Source organism: Podarcis gaigeae (assembly GCF_964106915.1).
Source record: "Podarcis gaigeae genome assembly, chromosome: 4".
NCBI classification, from domain to species: Eukaryota; Metazoa; Chordata; class Lepidosauria; order Squamata; family Lacertidae; genus Podarcis; species Podarcis gaigeae.
In genome coordinates this window covers 53807319-53820246 of record NC_139677.1, presented here as the reverse complement: position 1 = coordinate 53820246, position 12928 = coordinate 53807319, and the positions used below count along the sequence as shown (strand labels likewise).

Genomic DNA, 12928 nt, shown 5'->3' with positions numbered 1-12928 from the left:
ACTTTTCATGGCTTATATAGGTTATATAGCTATAGATATAGCAAATTACACAGGTGTTTTTTTGTTTTTTTTAGCTGAATGGTTTTGAAAACCAAAGTTTCCCAAAGTATTGCACTTAAAGGGTTAATAGCCCGACACAAAATCTCTGATTGACAAATGTCATACAAAAGGAATCCTTGCCTCGGACAAGAATCTGCCACAGTTAAATTCTACCTGTCCTGCCCAAGTAACCAGAAGTGTTTTTTTTTTAACCATATAACATTACAAAGAAAACGATTGTTTTGTAAACAGTTTCACAGTTTATCAAGAATCGTGTTGTAATTTTTCTGCCCTTATCCCCCCACCCCAGACCTATGGCTTTTTAGAGTCAGCTAAATCATCGCTTAAGAAAACAGTGAGGTACTCTAAACAACTGCCAGTCTGGTACAATGAGGAAATAGACATGCATTCATGGGGCAGTTATAAATGGGTGCCAAACTCTAATAAACGTCTGGTGTTAGAAGAGAACTGCCTTCCTCATGATAGGTGGTTGGGTTTTTGTTTTGTTTTTTGCATCCCATTATTTTCTAAATTATATCTCTAAACCTACATTAATTACACACGTATGTACATTATTTAGAGGTTCTTTACTACAGTACTTTTGTACATGCTGGGTTTATTACTAAACTGAAAGAGAAAGAAAATACATAAGGCATATGTACAGTATCTCATTGAATTTCAGACCTTTCTCTTCACCTCCTTGGGCCTAAAAGCTGCAATGCAGGCATCTCATTCAAAACTGTCTTAGAATACAGTATATAAAAACTGGAGTTAAAGCTCAGGACGTGAATGGACTTCACTTACAGTTACTGTGTTTTGCTTTTGGCCCAGGTTAACAAACTTCTGCCCTTTATCTTAGAAACCAGCCCCAAACCACACACCTGCATGTGTGAACACTGAGCTCTCCAGCTGAAAAAATAGAACAAGGATAAGAGATTACATGGCAACATTGCAGGGATATTGCAGCTTTAACCCAAATCTTTGCTTGCCTTATGGGCAGGGAGGCTTGTCACACCTTAATCGGTCCTCCCTCTTTCCCCTTTTAAAGGAAGATTAGTGGTTCTCTGTCCCCACTGTGAAGTTCTAAACTTTGGACTCATTCTCTAAGTTGGCCACATCACCATTCCTTTCAGTTTGTTCTTCGTGGTTCTTGGTCTCCTCTTCAGTATCCATTTCGGCACGCTGGTCTAATTGGCTGGACACAGACCAAGTGAGGGGTAATTCTGCACGGCTGGCCATCTCTGCCAGTTCTTTGGCACTGTAAGATGGTGTATTGGTCTCATATGTATCATGAAAGCTATTGTAATCAACTTCATAAAATCCGTCCTCTAGCGTGAGAACAGGTGTAAAACGGTAACCCCACAGGATCTCACTGGTAACATAAGAACTTCGGGCTTGACACGTCATCCCTGGGGAAGAAAGGAAAGAGAAATCAGAAGCAACATGGCTCCTAGCAGGTCTGTTGTATGTTAAAACTATGGTGCACACATAGCTATGAGGGACAGGAACGTCATGCTAGATATGCAACACTAAATTTGCTGCACTGACAACCTATTAGTATGTGAAAATAATGATATAATAGTGAGTTTAGCTGGCCAATTTTATTGTATCCCTTTCCCCTTTTTTCCATTACTGTATTATGATATCAGTTCAAAATTCTCTCTTCGGTGCAATTCTCTCCCCCTTCCCCAGTTGAACTCAACAAATATTTTCCCATTGGAAAATGGCTAGCAAAACGTTTGAGACCTTTAAAAAACAAAAAACCCCAAACACCTTATTTATCATTATGGTAATTTACCAATTCCCAAATGAAGAAGAAGTGGAATATACTTGGTGCCCCCAGGCTAATGGTTTTAGTGGATGCCTTTGCTAAAAGAATTGAGCTATAACAGGGATGTCCAACCGCTTGACCATGATTGGCAGGTGGATCCCTGGGTGATATCTGCCCTGGCCCCTCGCTCTGTCCTTCATTTGCGCAAAAATGAAAGATGGTGGTATTGCTGCCCAGTTTATTGTTTGGTGAGCAATTTATGCCCCCTCCCAAAGAAGCTCAAGAACTTTGGTGCCCCCCCTAAAATTAGCTCATTAACTTTGCCCTGGCCCTCTAAAAAAGCTCAACAACTTTGGGTCCTCCCCCTATGGGTAGATCACTGCTAGTTCTTTAATTCTGGGAGCAGATTGCAGTCTCTTGGGAGTTGGACGTCCCTGAACCATAAGATTCATCTATTCCCCCTTGCCCTGCTCCTGCATCTACAGTGGCTTAGAGGATCCCTGAATTTTCTGGAGCAATTTTTTTCAGGTAGGGCCCATGCCCTGCCCCACGTAGTGGAAGATTCTGCTCCATCAAAACCCTTCTGTGAGCACAAGGACCACACTTGGCTTCTACCCACAGTGTTTAACTCCCTGAGTCTTCATTATCTACCATCACTTTCAAGTAAAGATGAGACATTTATCCACAATGCTTCGTTTTTAAAGGCATGGATCTAGTTTTTATCCCATCCTGAGGTCTCTGGACAAATATTTATGCATTTATAAAAATACCACAATTTCATTAAAAAACACAAAGCATTTTTCAACTATACATATTTATAATAGAAACCATGTAAAAAATAAAAAGGAGAGATCAGCAAACTATCACATAACATTCTTTCTCAATTTCTGCATAAGCCTGGCAGCGTAAAATACCATACTTCTTTAAAAGTATAAAAATTTATACTTCTATTCTTATAGCATGCATCATTTCCTCTCACCTGTTGTACCAGTCTTTGTTTCAAAAGGCCTGTCAATGGAAAGGCAACCTCAAAGTTACAGAATCAGACAACTTTGAAGGTTGCTCCAGAAAATCTCGAGGACATAACACATTTGCATCCAAAAGTTTAACACAGGATTCCTAATGGGTCCCAAAACAACCATTCTGGTGTCTTGGTCTTTGTCCTGAAAAGGACTCTCAAGTAATGTCTTCAAAAGAATTATCATAGAAGTGAAACGCTGGCAGGCAGGCAGGCGGGCGGGTGGGTAGGCAGGGCCAACTGTTGGAACAATTTCATGCTCATGTGCAGTTTTAGATTGCTGCTCCTGATCCCAGAAACCTGAGCCCAGGCCTTCTCCCCGATAAACATTTCAGGAACCCTGAAGCCCCTCCCTGGAGTTGGCTTGATTCTTCCTTCGTTATGGGCTCCTTGGGTAACTGGACTAATTTCTGCTCTTCTCCCTTTGCTGATTATACGCTGTCACTTTGCTAGACTAAAACTTGGCTTCCTTACTGACAAGACAGTACATCTGTCATTGTTCTTTGGCAGGAGCCAGGCCCAGGCCTGTCTAGCCAGCCTTTGGCTTCTCCTCAAATCATGCTCCTTCCTAAATCATTAAATCATGTCCCTAGCTGGCTCCACTGTGCACCCTTGAGTGGTTTTGCCTGAATGGAATGTATCCTGGAACTGAGTGTGCCTGGATATGCCTGTAGAAAACTCTGGGAATTGTAGCTCTGTGAGGGGCAAACTACAGTTCCCAGGATTATTTGGGGAGGAAATGTGCTTTCAATGCATGATATGGTGGGTACGCAGGCTGACAAGTGTCTGAGAAAGACTATTGAAACCAATAGGCTACAGGTAGCAGTGGGGAGGGTGTTGCCTTTGTGGCATGTATAAATAGATTGCTCCTCACATTATATGTATAATGTTCAATGTTTTAATGGGTGTGATCAGCAGCATATTACTCCTGCCTTGCTATTTCTAAAACCTAAAGGAGCATGATATCAGGAACAGAGATCAAGATAAGATCTCAGATACATTGTCACCTGCAAAGTGGAACATTCCTCAGGTAAGTTGCATCTGCTCCCCCCCCCCCGAAAAATCCATGTGGATTTTGAGTCCTGACACATCATCCCTTTGTGTGTATTCCTCCTAACGTGATCCCATGAAAGAAAAAAATGTTGCCTTGCAAGGAAAAGGCCTGGAGAATAAACAAAGATATCTTTTACTTTGAACCAACTCATTTGGAATGAAAAGCAGTGGGGAGAAACAAACGGGACTTCAGGTTCATGTATTCAGGAGGAGATCTGGAGTCATTTTTAAGAACTCCAAAGAAGAAGAGAATACAAAAGGCAAAATGTGGTGAGTTAACTGTCCTTTTAAAGCCCCAGATGCAGAAGAGGAAATATTCAGCTAGAGATGCCAGGAAGAATAATCTTACTAAATAATGTATTTCTATTAGTACTATGGTATTTTTTATGTCTCCTCTTTCAAATCAAAGATTCTATTTTTTTTAAGGGGGGAGAGGGTAAATGTCCAGTGTTCCCTTAAAATCCACCTTCGCGTCTAAAATGGCTGCATCAGTCTATGGTTGGTGATGAGGTCACGGAGGAGCTAATGCCAAATTGGTGTCAAAGAACGGTTGCTGCCATCACCTCTGAACTCCATGACTGACAATGACTTCTCTAAACAATTTCCTGTGAGGGTATGCCGCCAACAATACTCCATGCTGAATGGTGATGTGACCTGATGACAACTATCATAGTTACATGGGGAAGGGCCGTACCTCAGCGGTAGAGCAACTTATTTGCAGGCAGTCAGCTCCCAGCATCTCTGGGCAGGGCTAGGAATGTCCCTTCCCTGCAACCTTGGAGGAGCCACCACCAGCTACTGTAGACAATACCAAGGTAGATGGACCAATGGTCGGACTCGTTATAAAGCAGCTTCCTATGTTCCTATCATTGTTGTGGAGTGAACAAAGTCAAGTGGTCCAAGACAATGAATCAGAGAATACAGAGATCTCTGTGTGATCATGTAATCACATATAATGTCACTGGATTTCACCACCATAAACAGATGGACATTTTGAGATGTGTCCAAAATAGGTTCCACAATTGGGGTGGCTACTTATCCACCACCAATAAAAATGGACCAGTTCTGCATTAGGTGACTTATATATAAAGATGCACATTTAGAAATGATGGCTGTAGATTACCTCTCCCCTGAGTGGAGAAGACTGTGACTAGGTGCCATGTTCTCTCTTCAGTTTGTTGACAGGCAGATTCAAGTCCCTTGTCTCCCTTCTTCTGATTCTTTAAACTGGCCTTGGACTGGACAACCCTAACCAGAGGACTCCTACAAAGAGAGGATTGTCCTCTGACGCAGCCCTCTGAAATGGAGGCCTGCCCTTTGTAAAGTAGGAGACATGGTGAGCTCTGCTACAATGGTTGCACTAGATACAAACATGGATGAGTTGTTTCAACTCAGCTGTAACTTTTGTCACTCTTTAGAGATTGTCATATTGCCCTGTTATTTCTAGATTAAATTAAACTATTTTTTTAAAAAAACAACCAACTGAGTTAATATACCTTGGAGAAGGAGGAACTTTAAATAACACTTGAAAGCTATTTGATGTAATCTTGGCACAGTTATTTATTTATTATTTAGATTCCTACTTCATAATTCAAATAAAACATTATCAGAACTGCTTGCAATAAACTTAAAAACACAACTAAGTAATGAATACTTAAAATAGAACTAAAACCAGCAACTCTATAAAACAGATCAGCATGAGTTTACAAAAAAGGTCTGGGAAAATGGTTGAATATTTTGTTAGGGGGAAATGATGAGATATATAATATGTTTTGTACTGACACCTATGAAAGGTGTAGGGTGTTTTTTATTATTAAAAAAACCCCTAACTAAATAAACAAATGGTATGTAGCTGCAGCTGCCTTTATTTTAAATAACATTTTTACATTTGTGGTACACTTGGTAACTGAGAGGGTTGACAAGATGTCAAATTCATTATATCATACAGGTGAATTCCACATCATGTATAAATCTGTATGCAGGAACTGGGAGTGCTTAGTTTAAAGAGGCCACTGTAGATCAATAGCCAGAGACGCGCCCTCAGCTCAGTGTCACATCATGGCTGCTTCCTCTTCTGTTTGTGGTTCAGGACGTTACTGGAGCCCCTGCCTGGCTTTCATCAATTCCGTGGAGCGAAGTGCTTTGTTCAACCAGACAGATGTTAATGAGACATGATGTCTGGAAATGTAGCATAAAGCAAAGACGTGCTCTTCCGCCCTAGATCGTTTGGATACATGGCAAGCGGTGAAATTTGCCATTTAGTAGGGTCAGTCAGGCAGCGCAGAGGCAACACTGCGGCTTTAAAGTGAGGGAAATGAATGACAAAGAGGTGTGTGCTCAGAAATGATCGCAGTGTGGGAAGCCGGCGTTCCCCAGGGAGGCGGAGCAAGGAGAGGCATTAGCAAAGGAAGAGAATGAAGGAAAGGGAACTATCTGGTTTTCAAAAAGTGGCTAGCGGAATCCTCAGAAGCTTGAGGATTACTAGGCTCTGCTCACTGAGCAGAGCAGTAATGGAAGGAAAGCTTCTCTGAAAGACAACTGCCCCTACAACCTGAAGGTGCTAGAGAGTGTTGTGTGATGGAGTGGGGAAAGGAAGAACTCACCCTTGCATTGTTGGCAATGGTAAAGCTGCCCTTTATGAATCCTTTAAGAAATTTGCTTTCCTCACCACCTTACCTTTGGGGACCCAAACTCCGTCCCCCCCCAAAAACAAGTCAAAAGCGATTTGAGAAACTTCATCCTAACACTAGCTTCAGTTTTGCCACCAAAAATGAATAGAAGCAGGTAGGATGCAGTAGGGGAAAATGTTACTGCCAGTCTTGCTTGCCTTTTCCCACTTCCCCTGCCTTCCATGTTTCATCACCAATTGCTCGCACACTTTCAAGCCAGTCTTCACAGTCTTAAGGACTTGGCGCTTCTAAATGCAAGGCAATATCTTCAGAATGATGAATCAGACCAAATCAGCACTATGTTCACAGGGCCAATAATAACAGCATAAGGGTTCTGACACCAGGCAATGCTTGATTGGCCACCTTACATATTTCTAGGTGGTTGACCGGCTGAGTCTGTCACAAGCTTTCCTAGTCACTTAATAAATGGTTCTAGAGAAGAGTGAAGGGAGGAGCAACCAACCTTTCTGACATTAACTCCCCCCACCCCATCCCTTTGATTACTTGAACCCTTGGTGGCCAGTCAGATTGGCAGGGTACAAATAAAACAACAATAACAACAGCAAAAACTTCTCACATACAAGTTACAACTGAACCACAAAGTAAAAAAATAAAATACAGTGGTACCTCAGGTTACATACACTTCAGGTTACACACTCCGCTAACCCAGAAATAGTGCTTCAGGATAAGAACAGAAATCAGGCTCCGGCAGCACGGCAGCAGCAGGAGGCCCCATTAGCTAAAGTGGTGCTTCAGGTTAAGAACAGTTCAGGTTAAGAACAGACCTCTGGAACGAATTAAATACTTAACCTGAGGTACCACTGTAAGGTTGTAATCTGAAATGTGCTAACTTGAAAGATAACACCATGAAAAAACAACAATGGGACTTACTATAATGAAGGTATGTTGGGGTGGGAGCATTAATGTGAAACGTATCATTATTTCTGTTTCAGAAAACTAACATGTGGAAGAAATCTGTTCTCTCATTCCAGCTGTACTTTGCCCAGTCTGTGAACCCCTCCATATTCCCCCCCCCCCCCTGGTGCTGCCACTGAGGCTCCAACCCCATACGCATATATGTGGGAGTACCGTATTTTTCGCTCTATAACACGCACCTGACCATAACATGCACATAGTTTTTAGAGGAGGAAAACAAGGGAAAAAACATTCTGAATGAAACAGTGGATGTATCATTTTTGTGCTTCATGCTGTGGCCACAGACATGTGATCTGATGGTGAATTTGGGCTGACCCAATGCAAAAATCCTGAGAATCCCTGTGCATCCATGGTTTGTAACCACGTTTTTGCACCATTGCAGCCCCAGGCAACAGTGGGTATGTGATTGGGGGGGGCAGGCTGTAGCCATGGACATGCTATGTGATCTGATGGTGAATTTGGGGTGACCCAATGCCAAAATCCTGAGAATTCCTGTGGATCCATGCTTTTTAACCACATTTTTGCACCATTGCAACCCCAGGCAACAGTGGGTGCGTGATTTTGGGGGGGCAGGCTGTAGCCATGGACATGCTATGTGATCTGATGGTGAATTTGGGGTGACCCAATGCAAAGATCCTGAGAATCCCTGTGGATCCATGCTTTGTAACCACATTTTTGCACCATTGCAGCCCCAGGCAACAGTGGGTGCGTGATTTTTGGGGGGCAGGCTGTAGCCATGGACATGCTATGTGATCTGATGGTGAATTTGGGGTGACCCAATGCAAGGATCCTGAGAATCCCTGTGGATCCATGCTTTTTAACCACATTTTTGCACCATTGCAGCCCCAGGCAACAGTGGGTGCGTGATTTTTTTGGTGCAGGCTGTAGCCATGGACATGCTATGTGATCTGATGGTGAATTTGGGGTGACCCAATGCAAAGATCCTGAGGATCCATGCTTTGTAACCACATTTTAAGTGGGGAGCGAAGGAAAAACAAAGAAGGGACATTAGAGGGGTGTGCAGAGAAGCAGCTGGCTAAGAATGCAGGAGAGGGATTTAACGGGAGGGAGGAGAGAAAGGCAAAAGTTCCCCCCCCACCCAAGCCAGCCATCTCTCTCTCTCTCTCTCTCTCTCTCTCTCTCTCCCTCCCTCCCTCCCTCCCTCCCCCTCTCTCTCTCCCTCCCCCCCCTCTCTCCCTCCCCCTCCCCCCCTCTCTCTCTCTCCCTTCTCCCCTCTCTCTCCCTCTCCCCCAGCAGCACCGGAGCTTGCCTGGAGGGGAGGGGCTTTCCCTGCTCTTTGTTCCGTTTCAGCAAACACAGCAACGAAACAGAGGAGGGTGGGCAGTAAGACCCTGAGGCAGAATGCAGGAAAGCAGCCGCTTCCTCTTTTCAGGTTTCGCTTCTCCGTGCAGCGTGCAGCGCCGCGATTTGATTTTTGCATGATTTTTCGGCTCCAGGGACCACACATTCGCTCTATAACACGCACAGACATTTCCTCTTCCTTTTTAGAAGAAAAAATATGCTTGTTATAGAAGGAAAAATACGGTAAATCCCACTGAACTTGGTGGAACTTAATTCTGAGCAGCCATGCCTAGGATTGCACCAAGTGACTTTCTTTGGGAAGAATGCAGCATAATATCATGAAAGCAGCTAGATTGACACAAGTGCTCCTGCTTCTGTATGTGTGGGGGGGTAATGTGGCGAGGTGGGAAGAGGGTCTTAATTTCCTCTACCATCAGTGAAACATGGATTGAGGAGGCCTCTTGCCTGCCTTATTTTTCTGTATGAATTCTGTCTCATCTTCTCTCCAACTCTCTGGCGGGAATCCAGATAGCACAAGGCTCTTTTCATAAAAGCTTATTCCACCCTTTGGCCCTGATTCAGGCCCCTGTTCCTCTCACGTTGGCTTCAGCGCAACCATTCCAAATAATTTGGAAGAAATTTTAGGGGAAGCTGAAAAGCAGTCTAGAAAACATATGGAAGCACCTTCAGATGATCGCTCCCTATGGGAGGGGTCAGCAAACATTTTCAGCAGGGGGTTGGTCCATTGTCCCTCATACCTTGTGGGGGGCCAGACTATATTCTTTTGATGCAAGAGCACCACGAGCCCCGGTGGCTGCTTACCTGTGTCTTGCAAGCGGCAGGGGCTGGTGGAGGCGGCGGGACGATGAGTGGCAGGTGAAAGGGCTCCGGAGAGGGGCTTCTTAAAATGGCGGTCGCTCAAGCGCTGCTGCTGGCACCAACAAAGCCCAGCTCCCTTCCTCCTTTAGGCAGGGCAAGGAGAAGCCAGGAGGGAGGGAGGGAGGAGGCGCTGCCACTGCCGCCGTGTGAGGGAGAGGAAAAGAACGTGTGTGCTGTTGATCCATGTGGCGATTCCCGGACTCTCCGTGGGCTGGATCCAGAAGGCACTTGGGCCTGATGGAGCCCGCAGACCTTAGTTTGCCGACCCATGACCTAAGGAACACTGAGATTGTTGCCATAGCCACCTTGTCTACATAGGTGTTGTAGACAGTGAAAATTACTATCAGCACAATCTTAGATATGCCTACTTAAACATAAGACCCCTTGAGTTCAATTGGCAATACCATCTTGGCTGTGAGTCCTGGAGGACCTGCTTCCTGCCCTGCAGGCCTTTTGGCTACCTGGCCTTGGAGAGGAGGGCCCTGACTGACTCCAGCTACAAAAGATGAGGCTGCAGAACAGACTATTGGGCTGAGGTGTTGGTTAGGTTTTTTTTTAATTGTTGGGGGGCGGAGTGGGTGGGACGGGGTTGTTGATGTTACTAAAATAATCTTTGGCATCTTTATTTTAGATCTTATGATTTATGTGGAAATGGTTCAGTTTGGTTGTGTGCTTTTTGATGTGCTTATTGTTATGACTACTTTTATTATATTTGTAATGCAAATCTTTTCATGCTGTAAGCCGCCTTGTGCATGGTTGTACCCAGTGCTTTTTTTTCTAAAAAAAATGTTTAGGGGTACTCTCACTTTGACTCAAGAAAATAACCATTTTATAGTTCAAATTGGGAAAAATAAATACAGTAAATGGACAAAAGTACGAAGATTAACAAAATGTTTAGTGGTATGCGTATCCCTGCACCGCCCCCAAGAAAAAAGCACTCGTTGTACCTATGGAAAGGCTGCATACAAATAACATGATGTATGTATGTATGTAATGGTGAGTATACTAGACAGCACTTCCACCTGCAACACTCACTCAAACTGAGCAGGGCTTGGGAGAATGAACTTGACAGTTATTAGTGGTACTTAACAGAGAAGGCATAAGAGAAAACATTGTCCCCTTTTTTGGTGCTAGCTAGTATTTATTGTGCTAATAATAATAATAATAATAATAATAATAATAATAATAATAATATCTTTATTGTCATTGCCCCCTCTTGGGGACAATGAAATTACTTGGCTGCTCCATCCACCCAGGTAGGGCACTCCACACAAAATCAAAACAACTATAAAAACACTAATTAAAACAATACAGTATAATACAGCAAGGAAGATTAGATGACTTTCAAAGTCCAGGCTTCCCATTCAGGGCCGAGATCGCTCTGGAGAAGAAGCTGTTTTCATGCTATTCCTCTGTTTTCTTAAGAAAGGGAGCGCATCGCAACCCAACTCCAGACAGCATTGTTCTTAATGACAACAGAAGTCAAGCAATTGCATAGTATCTTTCTCTGTGCTTTTATTATCGTTGCCAAAGCAATGCTAATTTGGGAAGTGTTGATATAGGGGTTGGCATTCTGAACCCATGGCTGAACTTGTCTATTTTTCATTATCCTGACATTATCCTGTCAGTACTATGTGAAAATAAAAGGGCTGCAAGATTTAATGAATTGATTGGTGTGGTTAATTGATTAAAGTGTTGTTCTTTGATTAAAAATTCCTCAGTGTGATTTAAGAAGAAGAAGAAGAAGAAGACAAGGAGGAGGAGGAGGAGGATCTGCACTTTATGAGAGAAAACTGCCAATCAATTTCACAGGATGATCCTATTGTCAACTGTTTCCTCTCTTAGCAGTTAGAATAATTACAGACATTTTCTGTTGTCACAGTAAATAGCTAATGGATGCATGTAGACAGATAGAAGAGTTTTCTGTGGCCCATGTAATTTCATTGAACTTTGGCACTGGATTCCATTGTTACTGATATTGTGCTTTCAGGACTTCAGGAATCCTCAGTGGACAAAAAGACCTAGAATTTTTGGAACTTCAGTTTAGCTAAAATAATGACTTCCTAAAGCAGAGACATCACCTTGCCAACAAAGGTCCATATAGTTAAAGCTATGGTTTTCCCAGTAGTGATGTATGGAAGTGAGAGCTGGACCATAAAGAAGGCTGATTGCTGAAGAATTGATGCTTTTGAATTATGGTGCTGGAGGAGAATCTTGAGAGTCCCATGGACTGCAAGAAGATCAAACCTATCCATTCTTAAGGAAATCAGCCCTGAGTGTTCACTGGAAGGACAGATCCTGAAGCTGAGACTCCAATACTTTGGCCACCTCATGAGAAGAGAAGACTCCCTGGAAAAGACCCTGATGTTGGGAAAGATTGAGGGCACAAAGAGAAGGGGACGACAGAGGATGAGATGGTTGGACAGTGTTCTCAAAGCTACCAGCATGAGTTTGACCAAACTGCAGGAGGCAGTGGAAGACAGGAGTGCCTGGTGTGCTCTGGTCCATGGGGTCACGAAGAGTCGGACACAACTAAACAACTAATCAACAACAAAAACATAATCTGAACTATACCATAGAACTTACGGTATTTGGTATTTTCCCGTAGTTATTGACATGGATTGATTATCATAACGTGAAAATTACCTTTGTCATCTGAGAGGTGGTAAAGGAAATTTAACTGTCAGCAGGGAGGAGACAATTAGCAGACTTCAGAGATGCAGTGGGACAGTTAAGACGTGGTTGCAAGAGAATAAGTAGGAAATGATGGATAGATCAGATCAAGCTATAATAAGCATATGGTGAAACTGAACAACAAATTACCATGAGATGCTGATGTGCTGTCTGCTAAGATTATGTGAACAAAGCAGTGAGAAAGGTTTAATACCAGCCTTATAAGATCTCCTCCTTGAGATGATGGATACAGTTACCCATACTTTTGATTGCAATTTTTTTTTTTTGCATATGTTCCAGTTATTGTTGTGTGCTCAACATTTATTAGCAAATTGTGTGAATTTTGAGTATTGTAGCAATGTTTCATGTGCTGCTTTAATGCCACTTACAGAGCATATCAGGGACAAAAACTCCAACATGATAGTGTGCTATTGATTTGTTCCATACTACACATCACTCTGGGATGTGGGTGGTGCTGTGGGTTAAACCACAGAGCGTAGGACTTGCCGATCAGAAGGTCGGCGGTTCAAATCCCTGCGACGGGGTGAGCTCCCGTTGCTCGGTCCCTGCTCCTGCCAACCTAGCAGT

The 12928-nt window shown here is 43.2% G+C and overlaps 1 protein-coding gene across 3 annotated transcripts in view; it reads right to left on the bottom strand.

The window, feature by feature from the left end:
- Window positions 1-607: 607 nt before the first annotated feature.
- The window catches only part of KCNJ6 (potassium inwardly rectifying channel subfamily J member 6), a 103637-nt gene continuing 91316 nt past the window's right edge, over window positions 608-12928 (bottom strand). For all 3 annotated transcript variants that reach the window (XM_083734794.1, XM_083734795.1, XM_083734796.1), the window contains one exon: window positions 608-1448. In XM_083734794.1, coding sequence (XP_083590920.1) covers window positions 1123-1448 — 326 coding nt within the window. In that variant the 3' untranslated portion in view covers window positions 608-1122. The remainder of the gene's footprint in view (window positions 1449-12928) is intronic.